Source organism: Hypomesus transpacificus, chromosome 14 (assembly GCF_021917145.1).
Source record: "Hypomesus transpacificus isolate Combined female chromosome 14, fHypTra1, whole genome shotgun sequence".
Lineage (NCBI taxonomy): Eukaryota > Metazoa > Chordata > Actinopteri > Osmeriformes > Osmeridae > Hypomesus > Hypomesus transpacificus.
Genome location: NC_061073.1, coordinates 11763357 through 11781475, shown reverse-complemented (window position 1 = coordinate 11781475; position 18119 = coordinate 11763357). Strand labels below are relative to the sequence as shown.

The window sequence follows — 18119 nt, the reverse complement described above, 5'->3', positions numbered from 1 at the left end:
ATGAAACGCATTGAGGCTCTAATCACTCCCAGTTCCCGCCAAAGCCAGGAGGGAAAAAAGAAGCTTGGCATGACAGCCTCAACCCTACCCCCTTCCAACCATACACATAAATAGAACAATGGCGTGATTTTCTATTTAAAATGTTTGGTTCTGAGGATGTTTAGTTACATGAATGCAATTCTAATTAAAGCGACAATCTTGATTGATTAAAACCAATAAACACTTGAGTCTCCATAGCAATGAACATTCTTCGCTTTCAATGGTTTTTCTATTTAGAGATTAGTACACCATTGGAAAGGTTTCATTAAAGAGCTAGATTTATTGGAAGGGGAAGGAATGCCAGATTTATGTGTAACTGGCTATGTTGCTGGTACCGTTGTTTCCATGCCATTCCAGCCCAGAATGGTAAACTGAGCTGTTGCACCACACAAGAAGACATGGCAGAGGCATTCTACAACACAAACATACAACTCTGACGTCTGGCCTGACATCAGAACTCACAATCTGAGGCCTTATTTGCATGTCTTGTCTTGTTGGAAGCATAACTTAAATGTATTTTATGAAGCAGGTGGCGGTGAAACCGTATTGTTGTTGATTTTTTCCTCTCTGCAAAAGACTGCTTAATGGCTAATGATGTAATGAATTGAATTCCATGCCAGACTGTGCAGAGATTCTTGTTGTAACATGAGTGAATACCATCTCTGTTGATGATTCAGGCATGTTATTTACTTTTTGGCTTTTTCTTCAAAGATGTGTCATGGACCTGACTTCAGCATTCTATATTAAGTATAATATAACGTTCTGACAGGGAGTGAGTAATCCATGTTTTAAGAAGACTACCCATTTTTTTAATGTTCCTTAACTCAAATCCCTCCTCCATATGCTTGTTTATGTAAGCACCACATTCAACTTTTTTCGAAATACTGATTTTCCCCTATGATTATAGTGCCACTATGTGGCCAATCTTGGAAACTATGCAATTTTAGTAATTTAAATGAATTGCACGTGTTTTCAAACTCAGTTCCTTCCTTGAGAACTACATTCCTCTAGTTTCTACTCTAACCCTAGTCTAGTACACCCGATTCTAACAATTAGCTGATTTAGCCTATGTGTTGAATCAGGTTAGTTTAAATTGAAAAGCACCAACCCATAGCATTAAAGGAACAGGGCTGGAGACTACTGGGGTTTTCACCCTGAAATGTGCTTGTTTATGTATATATTATATAGAAAATGTATATATCATATAGAAAATATTAATCTAAATTGTATTCAATCTAGAAAGTAAACTTCCTGTATTTCAAGTATTTTAAACATACTGCGACGAAAGGCAAATGTGTGCCCCCTGGCTGCCAAGAAGGATGGATGTTCGGTAGCCTATTTTTCTAAACGACTGTGCAGGTTATGTTCAAAGCTCAATGCGTATAAAGGGGAGGAGATAAAAAAAATGTTTTGTGTAAAAATACGTATGACACATGCTTAAGAGACGCAGTAACGCTGAATATTAAACGAAGCAGAATTGATAGCCCTTTATTAGAAACATTGATACAAAGAAGCTCAATTACCCGTCGCAAAATAATTTCGAAGTTTACCACGACTCCAACCTGGTTTATTCTGCTCACTTGCTTGGACTGCTGAATTCAATACCCAGCCCGTCACACACAATAACTCACCGTTGCCGAGCACAGTTCCTTGGATCTTGCATATTTGAGCAAAGGCTTGGCTGTTCCATAACAGTTCCTTACGCTTTCACCAGTTCCTGGTTTTCACTTTGGACGTAATCACGTCATGCCGTAACTGGTAGAGTCGCACAACCGCATTGTTGTTGGGGGAAAGAAACCAGGCAGGGGCAGTCAATGATCATTATAGCAAATCTTTAAAGGACATTAGAACTTAGTAGTGTTTGCAAATTATTTATGCTTGAAACTGAATCGAATTTGGAATCCATAAAATATTTGTGGATACCACTTGGTATCGTTCAAATTGATGATATAAAGCTCGAGCGGCGCCCGTTGGATGAGAGGATTGTGTGTGGATTTAGCTGTAGCTTGTGCTCTGCAGGCCAGATCGCCATTGCATGCAAGCGCTGCCGTTTTCAAAAGCGGATTTCCTGAAAACATAAGGTAGCTATTACCCAATTCTTTACAGATATGCACGATCGTTCTTTTCGCAACCACCTACCGTATTTGGTTCAACAGAATATACATTAAGAGGGGAAAAAATATAACTTTTTTGAACCGACTCCGCTTCTTGTTTTGTCGGTCGCCATGTTTCTTCCTCCCCCTACAGTAGCTCGGCTGATCATGGACGGGCTGTCCTCAGCAAGCTAATAGTACAAGACGAGGCCGCTGTTGTTTTATGGTTTTCAGCCGCACCAGTTAAGAATTCCCAATCTACCTAGCTATCGTGTGGTTCTAATCATATCGTATTCTCCCAAATAACGACAAATTAGCGTTGGCTAGCTAGGTTGGTTGTAGCTAGCAAGCTAATTCATTTATAGCTTTCGTTACAGCAATTGAATAGGCTTAATGTTAGCTGGTAGGTGGCTAACAGTATAATACTGCATTAGCTTTCTAACTATTTAGTCTAGTGCATAATGCAAATGCTAATACATTCTTAGTAAATGACCCAGTAAAGAAGGGCAGGTCCGTTTCAGGTTTAGCAGGCATGTTGTCAGTATAAACGGTAGCAACAATGTTACAAGGGTGGAGGGACTGCGCGTTTGTTTCATTCATCATCCGTTGGTTACAATGTAGCTTTGTTGCCACGGCCAGATGGATAGCTACATTTGTTGTCATAGGGCAGTATGTGCGCGACTGTTTGCTATTGTTGTCATGTGCACTTGGTGTCACACATCAGCTACATTTGGCACTAGTGCTGACATTTTTAGCCTACACGCATGCCAAGCAGTTGATTAACGGAGTGTCTGTGTATTTGACGCTACGTGTAGGGCTGCTAACGAATTGATTCACTCACAATTTTTTTTTTTTTTTTTACTTGGACATAGGTTTACCTCCTATTTCATGTCTCATTCAAATGCTCATTTGTATTTTCATGTGTAGTGGCAGGGGCTTTCTCCTTCACGCACGCACAAACAAGTTACTCAGGGCTGTGAAGGTTGTTTATTATTAATGACTGTTTAAAGTGTTCATGTAAGCAACAAACCCAGATCATGTGGATATTGTGTATTCAACACAAGAAGCTTTACTTGCAAAAAAAGAGTGTTTAGTTTCTTTAACGTTCTCTACTCAGCCGTAAGCATTGAGGTCTGCTGATGTAATGACTCATTGATATTCCAGTCATGCTCTGAATTGTCAGTGGATTTGAAACGCTTCTGCCCTAGGCAGTTTTTTTGTCAAAAGCTAGCTTAACACACCAACCCAAGGTCAGCGCTAAGGAAAAGAGGTTGTGATCAGTGATGATCTGTCATGGTGATACCGATCTCTGCATCAGTTGGTTTGATTTATCATTGTCTTACAGGTAATTTAGCATCTTAATGATGAGAAAGAAAGCACGGCACCATCATCGTCGCATGGCGATGCCGCAGCGGGCTCCCTCGCCCATCAAACCCTCGCCCAACCGGGAGACCCTGACCTATGCCCAAGCCCAGCGCATAGTGGAGCTGGAGATTGACGGGCGCCTGCACCGCCTCAGCATCTACGACAAGCTGGACGTCATCGCCGACGACGACCCCACCGCACAGGAAATCATTGAGTGCAACAGCAACAAGGAGAACAACGAGAAGCCCCAGCAGGTCCTGGTGCGTTCAGTGCGCCTCAAAAACAATCAGCAGAAGAAGAATGCATCCCTGACAGGACCCATGCACGCCACTGGGCCCCAAGGAACCCCGCTCCTCGACCCCAAGTTCCGCACTGTAGAGTACAACCTCCCGGCCGTACCGAGGAGGCCCTCTTCCTACTACAAGTACTCTGAGAAAACCGCTGAGGAACTGGACGAGGAGGTGGAGTACGACATGGACGAGGAGGACTACGCCTGGCTGGATCTGATCAATGACAAGAGGAAGAGTGAAGGCGTCAGCCAGGTCTCCCACAACCTCTTTGAGTTCCTCATGGACCGCTTCGAGAAGGAGTCCTTCTTCGCCACGCGGGGTCGCGGCGACCTGCAGGCCATGGTGGACGAGGACGCCGTCTGCTGCATCTGCATGGACGGCGACGGCGCCGACAGCAACGTCATCCTCTTCTGCGACCTGTGCAACATCGCCGTCCACCAGGAGTGCTACGGGGTGCCCTACATCCCGGAGGGGCAGTGGCTGTGTCGCCACTGTCTGCAATGCCCCTCGCGGCCCTCCGAGTGCGTCTTCTGCCCCAACAAGGGAGGCGCCCTCAAGAAGACTGACGACGACCGCTGGGGCCACGTGGCGTGCGCCCTCTGGGTGCCCGAGGTCGGCTTCTCCGACACGATGTTCATCGAGCCCATCGACGGCGTCAGTAACATCCCACCAGCTCGCTGGAAGCTCACCTGCTACCTTTGCAAAGAGAAAGGGGCGGGGGCCTGCATCCAGTGCCACAAAATCAACTGCTACACGGCCTTCCACGTCAGCTGCGCCCAAAAGGCTGGTCTCTACATGAAGATGGAGCCCGTCAAGGAGGTCACGGAGGCGGGCTCTCCCACGTTTTCGGTAAAGAAGACCGCCTACTGCAGCGCTCACACCCCGAAAGGGTGTGTCCGGAGACCCCTTGCCATCTATGAGGAGACCCACCCGACAAACGGCCTGTGTGACAAGCGGGGGGATAAACGGGGGAGGACCAGGTTAAAAGGATGGCAGAAAAGGAGTAAGAGAGCAGAGCCAGAACCTGAAGAAGAAACACCCGCCACCTCAGGGCCCAGCATAACCTCCTCAAGGTAAGCAGCCGTTTCACTCTGCATTCGTGCTACAGACACCCCAGTCATCAAAAATCACTTTATTACATTGAATAGCCTTCCATAAGATAAAAAATGGCCTCTGTCATAAGGTTCCGCAGACAACACAGAAAATAACCACACCTCTCTCTCTCCCCCCTCTCTCAGTTTTGACACCATCCTCAACCAGGTGTCTGTCCAGAAGAAGAGGGTGTTTGTGGAGCGAGTCCTGAGCTACTGGGTGCTGAAGAGGCAGGCCAGGAATGGGGTCCCGCTGATCAGAAGGCTCCAGACCAACCCCCAGGCTCCGAAGATGGAGCGGCCGGTCAGTCCAGAGGTGAAACAGGAACAGCTTAGATCTACAAGGCTCTGTAGCGGCCATCAGAATCTCCATACAAAGAACTAGGCCTATCTACTGTGCCTCTGGTGAATTAATTATTTCCTCAGAGATATTATTTCTGAGGTACATCGGAATGTTGTATTCAACATTGGAATTGTGTTGAAGTTGGGGTTAGAGTTGGATTCCTACAGTTTATCACTGCATGTTTTGTGGGGGATCTTTCTGTTTGGAAACAACCATCCACATGTGTCTCTTAGAGTATTGCAGACTGTTTGGTAGAGTGTATGGAACAGAACTGTGTCATACAGAGGAAGCTCACAAGATCACTGTCAGACAAAACATGACCATCCATCGCAGTCGCGATTTCATTTCATCATGTCACATTTATACTGAAACGCTTGTTCAATCACTGATTTTACAGGACCGTCGATTGGAGGAAAACAGAGCACTAAAGGAGCAGCTGAAGGAATGGCATCGTCTACGCCATGACCTGGAGCGAGCTCGCTTACTGCTGGAGCTGATCAGGAAGAGGGAGAAGCTAAAGAGGGAGGAGGTTTGTGTGACTAGCCACAAATCACCGGTCTCTTCATAAACTGAATTTAAATCCACGAGACCATTCAAATTAATTGCTCTGTGACAACTTGACGGGTTTCATTGCTTGAATGATGAGTTTATGTTTTTGAGAAGTTGCAGAGGTCCACTTAAACGGATTTGGGGATTGGTAGGAAGCCAAAAACGATTGTGGCCGTGACTTTTGTTTGTCCCTCAGATGAAGCTCCAACAGTCTGTTCTGGAGGTTCAGCTTACACCATTCAACATTCTACTAAGAGCCGTTCTGGACCAGCTGCAGGAGAAGGACCAAGCCAGGGTCTTCGCCCACCCTGTCAGCGTCAAAGAGGTAAGCACATATAAAAAATTTTTTTACAGGATGACAAATTTCTGCAGTTGGATATATATCTCATCTCAATATTCAAGCTTATGTATCTTAATCTGTGATATTTAAAAAAATAAACAATTAAACAGATAAGGACATCTTACACTAGCTCAGCAGGATACTCTGTTACTGTTTTCTTTCCATTCCTCAGGTGCCTGATTACCTGGACCACATCAAGAACCCCATGGACTTCTCAACCATGAGGAAGCGCATCGATGCCCATTGCTACAAGGACCTGGACGAGTTTGAGGCCGACTTTAACCTCATCATCTTTAACTGTATGAAGTACAATGCCAAGGAGACGTTCTTCCACAAGGCTGCTCTGAGGCTGCAGGACCAGGGCGGGGCCATCCTCCGGAAAACCCGACGGGATGCGGAGAGGATCGGCTTTGACTTTGCCAGCGGACTGCACCTCCCGGAGCCGCCTAAACTAGAGGCTCCTCCTCCTTTCTCCTGGGATGACGGTAAGAAAAGCCACCTTAAGTGGGCCGTCTAGTCTGTGATGTGCAACGGCAAGGTAACATTGTGTACCTCATCATCTATTAAGTTCAGCAACTCATTATACCTGTATATGTGCATGTCTTAACAGTGGACCGGATACTGAACCCAGCCAACCGGGTTAACATGCCCTTAGCAGAGCAGCTGAGAGCGCTGCTGGAGAAGTTGGATCTTAGCACGGCCATGAAATCCAGCCCGTCACGCAGCAAGCGACTGAAGCTGCTCAAGAAAACCATCATGGAGGTGAGGAGCGAGATGAGCCTGAAGAAGCCCCGCCCAACGCCCTCTGAGCCCCCACAACCGGAGACGGAGGAGAAACCACTCCCTCCGCTGACTGGAGATAAAACGCACAAGGACGGTTTGTGTCAATCAGGTAAACTTGAGCTTGGTTGGTTCCTGACAGAAATGCACCGATATTTGTGGTCAATCGAGTCATGTATAGAATTGGTGAGGAACTTTCATCATGTTTACGAGGAACCTATACGATGGCAATCAAATGATTCTTGCTGCGTTAGACAATTTTTTCCTTTTATTTCCCTTAATATGATTTAATTTGACTTCTCAGGAGTCACAGAAGTGACAGGAGAAATGTTGTTGCCTCCACCGAAACTTGAGCCCTTGAACTGTCCTCTGCCCCAACCCGTGGACCCGGCCAGTCCACCAGATCCTCGACCTCACCCTCCCACCCTCAAACCCATCAAACCCATCAAACCCAACACGGACAAGAACCAGAAGAGCTCGAAAGGTGACAGCAACAGCACCGCTACCACTACCTCAGTACCCCATGAAACCCCAAACGGGCACATTTCCAACCCGCTGCTCCCTGACAAAAGCCTCAGTGTTGTGGCCACTTCAATGCTCGCCCGGCCGTCCGCCACGAGCAACCGGCGGACCAACATCCTGTTTCGCAAGTCCAAAAGCACGAGTCCTCAGAAGCCCTCGAAGACGGCGGAGACGCCGCCCGGTTCCCCGACACTGGGGGCCAAAACGTTTCTCTCTGTGGTGATCCCTCGCCTGGAGACCCTTCTGCTGCCCAGGAAGAGAACCCGAAGTGTCAGTGGTGACTGCGAGGAAGAGGACGAGTCTCCCATCAAGCGCCTTGACACGGGTAAAAGCCTGGGCCGTGCTTCAGAAGCTGAGCACATCAGTGGCGAGTTGCTTAGAAGAACCGAGCTAAATGTACGTTTTGAAATGTTTTGATAATGTTCATGAAATTACCTTTTTTTTGTCACCTCCAGGCTTAGTCAATGGTTTTGTTGTCGAGCAGGAGAGTGAGCCCAGCCCCAACAGGCCGCTGGAGCCCAGGCGACGTTGTGCCTCCGAGTCCAGTATCTCTTCCAGTGGCAGTGTGCTCTGCAGCACCAGGTACTCCAATGTTAGCATTAGCATACACGCCTCTGTCCAAGAGAAGTGTGCCCTGAAGCACCAGCCACACTAATGTTAGCATTAGCATACACGCCTCTGTCCAATAGAAGTGTACCTTGCAGTACCAGCCACACTAATGTTAGCATTAGCATACACGCCTCTGTCCAAGAGAAGTGTACACTGCAGTATCAGCCACACTAATTTTAGCATTAGCATACACGCCCCTGTCCAAGAGAAGTGTGCTCTGCAGTACCAGGTACACTAATGTTAGCATTAGCATACACACACCTCCTTCCAAGATAAGTGTTCTTTGTAACATCAGAGACACTGACATTAGCCTGATCACAGCTGCTGCTAGCAGGTGTTAGCATGGCAGCTTGATTATTATGACAAAGGCCTACCGATGTGGCAAGATAGCACGTAGCATCTTCTCAGGCAGACAAATGGCATCATTCCACTGAAAGCTGAATTTCTTTTGCAGTTGTCTCATAGTTGCTCGCTTGTCTTGTAGCACCATCACCCTGCCCAAAAACGGGAAAGGGAAACCAGCCGCGGCACGTAGAAACACTGTGGACGACAAAAACACTCTCATCACCTGCATTGAGAACGGAGAGTTCACTAAAGCAGCCAAAATTGCAGCAGGTAAGAAGTTTTATCCCTGATTCTTTTTCCTCTTAACAATCTCACTCACACAACTCCAGTAGACCCAAGACAAGAAGTTAATCAATGGGAACATTTGGAAGCGTGCATTATAAAATGACAAATTATTACAACAGTAATTTAAAACCCTAATTAAAAACCCCTGCGTTTCTGCTAACCATAACCATCGATCATCAATATTATGCTCCCAAGTGCTTAAGTTTTAAAAATTGGTAAATTAGTCTGCTGGAAAAAGACAAGACAAGGTTTATTCCCAACTCATTAAACCTGCTTTGAAAATACTCTGCTGACCTGAATGCAAAGGGGCAGAACTTGATTCTCTAATTATACTTCACTGAGGACAGGAGGTTCATCTGTTCAAGGTCCATCTGTAGTCCATCATTAAATAGTCTAAAGGCCTCCTGAACCTAAGGCATTGCCTTAAGGTGGATGCTAGACATGTCAATGTGTTCATGGTGTGTTCACCAGCATGCGTGTTCCTCAGTATAATTGTGTCTTGAGGGCAGTGTGACAAGGGACCTTGACCTGTCCAACAAGTGATGTTAGAAACTGCATTCCATTGCCATGTGTACAGTTATCGGTCCTTATCTTGACAGTGCTGGTCTTTAAGGCCCGAGCTGACAAGCCCCAAAGACATCTGTTGTCACCCCGTCACGGTCTAGACTAATAAATTAAATTCCCTATACATAATTCATCATTATTCCTCCCACTCTGTTGCTGATATCAGAATAGTTACCCTTATAGGTTGACCCTAACACTTTTCATTTTTCATTGAGAAAATCTTTATACTTCAATTTGATAATACATATTTTGCGGATGCAGTCCTAAACACTCGTATAACAAAAATCCATATTAGTAGCACACTGCCATTTTGGTCTACTAAATGTTGTACATTCATGTTTTTGTGTGCTAAATGTTCCCCTGTATGTGAGTGCTGTTTTCCCCTTCCCCTGTGTGCGAGCATGGCTTTTAGACTAGTTTTACTCTGTCTGTTTGCAGTGTGACTCCCCCATAACTTGCTTGTCGTTATTCCTGCTTCCGTAGAAGTTGGCAACGGAAATATGTGGATGCCCACTAGTGCCTCAACATTTGTACTGGAACCTCTTAAACTAGTTTGGGCAAAATGTAGTGGATATCCCTCCTATCCTGCCTTGGTGAGTGAGAGTGAGTGCATGCGTGTTCCGAGACCTGCCATCTCCATGTCTCATTACCCATAAATTCCTCTCATCGTAAGTGGTGTAGCTCGTGTTTTGTCCACACCCATGCAGGTGCTCGATGTTACTAGCGAGTTGGTCGACTGCTTGAGAGCGCGAACGGTCATCAGGACGGCTTAGAGTCCTCCCGATGATTTGATTGTGAGTGTGTGTGTGTGAGAGTGTATTGAATGTCAGCTCCAAGTCACCAGAGCCAAGCTTTGTTGCACTGCCACCAGGACCTCCCTGCTACAACCTTAATAAAAAAATTATTAAAGCCCACCTCGAGCCAATCTCCTCTCCACACAGATCATAGATCCCAAGACGCCGAGGACGGGGTGTCACCACAGCGGGGCGTCCCTGCCCCTGCCCCCTCTGGACGTCCTCCGGGTCGGAGAGCAGATGCAGTACCGGTCCGACGAGAAGCTCTACCTCGTCCACTTCTTCGACAACAAGCGCAGCTGGTAAGAGATTTTTTCTTGTCGTTGTTGGTTGCCTGATGAGATACATTTTGAGAAACTGGCATTACAAGTGTATATATATATTTTTTTATTTTTTGCATTTACTAACGATCTTTCAATCCCTGGGTTAACGGAGTGATCATAATTTGAGAATTACAGTTGTGCTAATGCTAACACTCTCCCCGATGCGTTGCTCCCTCACAAAAGGCAATGGCTTCCTAAATCCAAGATGGTTCCTTTTGGTGTTCACAAGACTGTTGACAAGTTCAAGCTGGCGGAGGGGCGTTCCTCTGGCGTTCGAAAAGCCGTACAGACCGCCTTCAACCGCGCCATGAGCCACCTGATCCAGGCCCAGGACAGGCCCGGCGTGAACCACGGCCTCACGGACCCAACCCACCCAGTCATACCCTCCCTGCCCCACCCCTAGGAGGCACACTTCACTCCTTGTTTTACTTGATATTCCATAGAGAGGTCCTAGTATTTCTGCCTCAACCCCCCCCCCCCCCTCCCCCCCTCCCAAAAAAATTACCTGCCCTCTCTTCTTCTGTCGTTTTGTTTACTTTTATCCCCGCACATGTGGGGCTTCACTCACCAAGCTTTCAAGCTAGTAAAAGAGTCCGACCGATGATCTGTCTTGATCCAGGTTTTTTTTCATAGATTCCTACAATCTATCCATCTGAGCTGCTCGTCGATAAAAGAAAGAACCTGTGTGTGACTGACTACCAGCATGCTTCAACCCCCCCCCCCCCATTCCTCCTTTCTGAATCGATGACCTTAGAAATATTGTAGCTTGCAACATGTCACCCATGTTTTCGTCAATGAGCTATGCAAATTAACTTGGGTGAGCGACCACGGTTGGCTGGGGGAGTGGGGCGGAGCACAAAACAAACATTCACATCCTTGGGATCTGAGTACGGACTTTGAAAGAAGAAGAAAAAAAAACGGAAAAAAATATGCTGGTTTAACCGGATGAATGTGCCAGAGCTGGATCTCAGTCCAGTAATGTGCTGCAAGACTGCTACAACTTCCACTGCCATCATGACCTCCTTCCCCTCACTCCCATCTCTTCACAGCAGCAGCCCTGTATTTTTACCCCCTGTAAATACCCTGTACAAGGCCTGACACTAATTTATTCAGTTTCTCTGTTATTATCGGTACTGCGTGTTCACTTTCTGAATATTTATACTATAGGAGTGATTCACGTCAGCGCTATGGTGCGTATTTTGCTGGTGCTATGACCTGTGCAAGTCTGCTACAATGGCGACTTAAAACAGGCAAAAAACATACTGTATTGAAACATGTTTTTTTTTCTTCTCTCTCTCTCATTTCAGCTACTTTTTTTATGGTTTCGTAAGTTATTGAATTATATTGGGAAGCTTCTGCTCTTTGCATTAACGTGATGTGTGTGTTGTTCTTCTTTTTTTTTTTACCAGAATGTTTTTACGGGACATTTCATGTTTTGTTTGTACATATTTATATCGAATCTATATAATTGTATACTTAAGATGCTCTCAATTGTTGAAAAAGCCGAAAGTGCATCATTCACACAAAACCAAAAATTTGCTGCCCAGAAGTTTCCAGTTTCTTTTTTTTTTTTTTTTTTTTTTTTACACAATAACACTTACGTTTTTGTTTGCCTTGTGTGGTGTGTGTGATTGGTGAATAGCCTGTAAATGTCTTCTGACACAATGATTTCAACTGTGTTACAGTGACCTATAATGAGATGACTGTAGAAGAATGTGCCTGTACTAATTTATTGTAAAGGAGAAATGTATATGCATTACTTTATATAGAGAGAGAATTGTAAGATGATACTATTGGCACACTAGGAGACAGATGTAGAGGACCCTTTTTTTGAATACTATCGTTGGTTTTTATTCAGAGGCATTAATCTTAACAGTTGGGATGATAGAATCTGACATTTTGTTCTGTTAGGAGAATCTGGGGTAGCAATGGGTAGATTTGTTTTCTTATGGATGTTATTGTAAATAGACTTGGTACTAGTCTTATTCTCTGGGAAAACACATTATAGCCAATGGGAGTGGATACTGGCTAAGACCAGTATTTTTTTATATATAAAAACACTGAAAATAAAAAAAAATCTATTGAATCACAGGTTCCCTGCCTGTCGTTTTCATGTTCTGATAAAATAAAGCCGCGCATATAGGTTAACACATGATGGCGCTGTGACCCTGTATTACCACCCGACCAATAGAAGAACTGAGCCCCAGTCAGTCACTCAGTGGCGTCCTATTTAAGATTGCATTGGATTTTTTCGTTTCTCTTTCTAATTCTGTTCAAACTCTATCAGAAGGCCCATACCTCTTGGCATGTTTGACTTTAGTCTGCATGTTGTGGACATACCCGACCGCTCGTTTTCTGGAAAGTTTACCATAACTACCTCTGTGGTAGCTTGTGTTTCCATGGGGCTCCAAGGTAAAACACCGATTACTTGTAGAAATTCAGTTAAGGTCCTGGTTCAACAATGACTTAATAGTCTGTAAAGTACCTGTATGGGCAGAATGGTTGACCAAGTCTAGAAAACAAAACCCCCAAAATGTTCTGTATTGTGTGTAAGTATATTGGCGTTCGGTAGGGTAGCCTATATTATGCCCACCTTTTATCTAAGTCAACAAACGTTGTGGTCCATCCAGAACACAGTGGGCTTCTTCTAACCACCTTCCTTTCTCCTCGATCAGATGGTAATTGTTTGGGGAGGAAGGTTGCGGCAGTAAGAGCTAGAGGGAGCCAACCAACCGTGAAGATCAATCTTTCAGTTTCGGTCTCATCAGAGAACTTTTTACTGAGCCCCGTTAGCTAATTATCCGTCAGTGCTGAGCGGCAGACCCTGGTCCCTTGTGCTCGCAGATGCACAGCAGGGGGTTGTGAAATTACCTGATAAAAACCCCAGCAGGTGAGTCTCTGAGTCTCGACTTTCTGTGACAACCAGGTCTTTGAGAAAACATCTTCGGCATCCTAACTTATAACCCCATTAGGAGAGGACTGCCACACCTGCTGAAGCAAACTCCGTATAGTCAAACTGACTGCTAAAGAAACAAGGTAATTTAATGTGTGGAACTACCCTGCTACCAACGGTCAAGTGCAAGACATTGAGGCCAAATGACATGTAGGCTTATATTTAACGATTTAAAGATGTTTAAATGACATTCATATGAACATGACCTTATGGTCTGTCAACACGAGGCTAGATCACCTACCGTTGCGTCTAAACGGCCTGCAGGCTATCACGTCTATTCAGGCAAAAGACAATCCCAGACGAGGTGGGTGTTAAAACGATTTTTAAGCAAGACACCGTGGTGAAGTGCCTAAGGCGAATAGAGGCTAGCTAGGAGGATATGATCCTGCTTAAACCACGGCAACTGTTAGGCTACATGTCTGAAATAAAACAATAGTACTATCCCCCACAATCGTCAATTTGCCCTGCTAGTAGGTTCAATATGGATATCTCTGTCACTGGTATATTTTCTAGGACGGGCCGAGTACTTGCTGGTATGTCCATGCGCGGCAACTAAATAAGGTAGCCGTTTAAGTGATCACATAAACGGGGATTAGGCTCCTGAAAGCGCCTGAGGAGATCCATCATTTTATGCTTGTGCGTATTCTTATAGTCACGCATAAACTGCAGCTGCAGAAACACGTTTTCAATTATGTTTAGCTTTCAAAGAAAACTTCTTGCTAGTTCAATGATGTCAATATGAATCTGTTATGCAATTCAGTGTGCTTTCTGGATAAATCCTGACTAGGCACGCCGATTACCAGAAAGATACACAGAGGTATAGTTATACTAAACAACACTTCTTACGGTAGGAACAAACCTTTTTCTAGTGGCACCGTCACCTCACTGAATGAAGGTACAATTCCTGCTTCGGAAAATGTTAGGTGCTCAGGTGGGCATTCTCTCAGGCCTTTCTGTGTGAAGTTTGTCTGTTCACCTTGGTTTAGGGAAGAGTTTTCCAACACTGAACTTCTTTTTCATTGCCTATGTTCCTGGCTAGGTAAGTGAGCACTTGGACTTGGCTCCTGGTCACCTTGATGGGGCTGGTCACTGTTCTGCCATCGAAGGATAGACAAATGGGAAAATGCAGACAACAAAGTTCTACAGTGGACACTCACTACAGTGTGTGTATGTGTGTTCTAAGCGTTGCCTCTCCCTGCACGTGTGTCATGCTCTTAGGAACGTTCTTCAAATTCAAGCTTTAGACAGCAGCCATATGATCAAGTCAAAACTTGCCAAAATATTAACAAAAAGACAAGAATTCTATGATTTTAAATCTATTGGATGACCTATAAACATTAAGCACAGTTACCAAATCGATCAGAGTTCATACACCTGAAGCATTATTCAAGACCCTCGGCTGGATAGAAGGTGTAGGTTTTATATTGACCACCAAGGGTCATTGTTACCCGCAAAAAGTTGGGTCTTTAGTGTTAGATGTCCATGAACTACACAAATCTTAACATTCATAAAAATAAACTCCGAAATACCCAAGAAGTATGATAAAAAAAAAAAACTTTCCTACCAAGTTAATATTGATCTAAAATGAAAGTTCCATGCTACACACAAAGTTACAAGCTGAAGTTATTTGATTATAAAGAAAATGCACATCTGCCTAATATCTGACTTTTAGAACTGAACAGCTGTTCAATTGCTAATTGCTAAGGCTAGTTGGTACGGAAAGTGTCTGTAATGTAGGTCCCAATGCATCCTTTTTCAATGTCCCTTGAGGGAGAGTAAATTCCTCAAAAGTAGTCTGACATTTACGACAACAAATTATTCTAGTATGTAAATATGCAACAGGATATTGATACTAAAGGGTTAAATACAAAGTTTGTCTTTGAAATTTGGAGGAGGACCCCCCAAATGTTTCACATCCAGGATCATGTAGGACCCAGTAGTCTTTGATGGTCAGTTAGTACCCTACCCCACAGTGTAGACAAAGTGTAAATGCAGAGTAATGGCTGAACTGGCACATCTATATAGAAACCACATGAATATGCAACTTTATATTTATCTGATCTTATTTTTTGTTGCAAACCCCTCCCAAACGGAGCCTCGTTATCTCCTAATTAGTCATAAATATCTTCAGAGTCATGAGTCAGTTCGCCTGAGCGACCGATACTGTCTCACTGGGGAAATGCCTTTGAAGTGAGAAATAATTAGTTATGCAATGTAGATAATTAGCAATGTCCAGCACATAAATAAACACTACTTTCATTGCACACAATTATGCCTGAGACAACTCTGGAATAGACTTATCCCCTGAGTGGCAAGGCCCTGCACAACTCATGAGCTCCTGGCAAAATACAGAGAACTCTTAATGCCATCCGATCGTATATTCCACATTCGTTTTTGCTGAGTGATTTTAATCCTTCAGATGTGTTTTAGGGTGTGTGTGTTTGGGGATGTGTGTGATAATACTGAGTACAGTCTATATAAACTGACAGTTTATCAATATTTGTGAATGTTGTCTACTCTAAACAGACCCATACGCAAGTGTATGCACACATGTGCTGTGAACTCCGGTTGTCAATTGTACACCAATTGTAACCTTGACTATGGATGACTTGTCTCTCTGTATTTACTAGCAGTACACATGAAGTCAACAATGTATTTTTGCACTGCTCTCAGCCTTGTGTGTGCTTTGCCACGAGCTGTGTGTCATTCATTTCCCAAAATGTGTTCCGTAAAACCAGTTAGCATAATTAGCCTGTTGTGGGAGAGGCGGTGGAGGAAAGAATGAAAGGGGGGGTAGCTATGGTGGTCCTGAGTGATTTGGTAGACAAGCCTTCATCCCTTGTCCTCGGAGACCCTTTGCTCTCATCACCATTCCTCTCCTTCAAGGGCAGCCAGAGTTGAGTGACAAGGCTTAATGCGTATCTCCCCTGAATTAGATTTGATCCTCCGGGCTCTATAACGTGGGCCCGCCTTGCTTGAGAAGAGTAGCTGGAATTACACTTTGTTTTTTTCCTCCTCCCCACCCCTCTGTCGCTCTCTCCTCTTATTCCCTTTCTCTGTCACAAATAAACAGGAGTCGCCTCGCAGAGTACCGCATTATTTGCTGCATTGTGAGGGGATATGAGTCACAAGGAAAGGTGACAAATGTCCATGGTGAAGATAAGGGATGTTTTTTGGGGAAGGGGATAAGGGTAGGTAGGGATTAAGGTGAGAGGACATTGGGGTGGTGGATTTAGGGGGTAAGATTAAGTCTGTAACACCCTCTGTCGTGAACAACTCATTTTGTAAGGATTATGGAGTAATAAGGCCCCAGCTTCAAATTGTTCTCGCTGTGACTTTTTCGCTCAGCCTCAACCACCCATGTTTTTTTGAGCAAAATCTGCGAGTAGATGGAGATAGGAGATTTCTGACAAGAAACCCTGGAGCTTAGCCGTAAGTGGAAAAGAATGAGAACAGAGACTCCTCCTCTCATTCTGTTTCACGTAGTTCAGTGCGCTATCCAAGACGCATGGATATCGAATCACATGGCTCAGCTATTTCAACACATTAGCCATTTTTCAATTGTCTACACGAGCTACAATCACACGTTCTGTCACAGGGGTTGAACTTGGAAATCGGGCTACCCTGCCGCGTAACAGAAACGGGTGATAGATGTAACCAAGTTTAATTGGTCAAGCTCACTCCTCCATAAGACTCCCACCCTTGCTATTGAAGCTTTTTGGTGCCGTACAGTTGTCAGAGGATAGAAGAAGCAATTTCGAACAAGCAATACAATGACCGCTGTGACAGTCGCCTGCCCTATGTGCTCAATGGGTTCAGCAAGGATGACATGCATCTACATGAACTTGGAAATTGCCAAAAGGCTCACAAAGATACTGACCGGCTCTTTGTTCAAACCATAAAACAGAAGGTGCAGTACAGTGGTCACCCATCCAGACAAATTGGTCTTCCGTGGGGGTCAGATACCTATTCAAAGCCTCAGATAACTCGAGACATCCGCTTATGATGATAGATCCCCCCAAAAAAGCACTATTTGATGTTTGTAAAGAAACCATTGAGGTAGAGCATCAGCAGCCATCTTGATGTGTAGTAAATACCTAACAACATACTTTAAGATTGTAATAAAAGGCAACAGGCACCAACAGGGCAGCCATATCTATTACAAAACCAACATGATCCAGGCTAGAATCACCTCCAGAGAGGAGTGCACCAATCTTTAGCTCCGGACCGATTTCCATGCAAGGTGGGATATTATTCTCATTGGCTGACTGAGCATTTTATCATGATGATATCACTTATCCGCAGCGGCGTGTTTTGAGTGCAAGTTTATTCAGGTGAATTCAGGCGCTTCTGCCTCTTCCTAATCTCTGCCACTCCATTGCTAATGGCAGGGACATGTACTGACAGTAGACTGTGTCACACCAGAGGACAAGTTTTTAAGGCATAAATCTGTCAAATTAGTTAAATATGGGAACTTTTTACATTTGGATTAGTGATGAGAGATTTGGAAATCACTGTGTGCCATTTGAAATGGCTGTCTACATGTGTCATAATTCATCTAAGTTTGACAGTTCTCTTACTATTCTAGAGGCAGTCAAATTATAGTTTTTCTCAATTGCTTTTGCTCATTTTTGGAAACAGTCTTACCGTTCTCTAAACTATAAGTGCAATTGTCACAACTGTTTAATGGGACATCACAGCTTTTTTGTATGTCTGCAAAAGGTAGTTTCTCACCCAAAACAATTAATTCATACATCAAAACCTACCTATTGCGTCATTGAACTAGCAAAAACGTCTTGTCATTGTGTGAGCCGTACTGGTCAAAATGGTTAGA

At 44.5% G+C, this 18119-nt stretch overlaps 1 protein-coding gene across 7 annotated transcripts; it reads left to right on the top strand.

Moving 5' to 3' along the window:
• Nucleotides 1-1800: 1800 nt before the first annotated feature.
• LOC124476262 (bromodomain-containing protein 1-like) lies at nucleotides 1801-11913 on the top strand. Of its 7 annotated transcripts, none has more exons than XM_047033243.1 (13): nucleotides 1801-2120; nucleotides 3478-4860; nucleotides 5026-5182; nucleotides 5619-5750; nucleotides 5967-6095; nucleotides 6283-6595; nucleotides 6721-7002; nucleotides 7195-7737; nucleotides 7868-7994; nucleotides 8506-8636; nucleotides 9699-9808; nucleotides 10157-10311; nucleotides 10516-11913. In XM_047033243.1, the coding sequence occupies exons 2-13, from the start codon at nucleotides 3494-3496 to the stop codon at nucleotides 10733-10735; spliced, it is 3666 nt and encodes a 1221-aa protein (XP_046889199.1). In that variant the 5' UTR covers nucleotides 1801-2120; nucleotides 3478-3493; the 3' UTR covers nucleotides 10736-11913. The 7 variants fall into 7 exon arrangements, with proteins under 7 accessions (XP_046889199.1, XP_046889195.1, XP_046889196.1 ...); XM_047033239.1 differs by having other exon boundaries at nucleotides 7195-7808; nucleotides 7897-7994; XM_047033240.1 differs by having other exon boundaries at nucleotides 5026-5194.
• Nucleotides 11914-18119: the final 6206 nt, after the last annotated feature.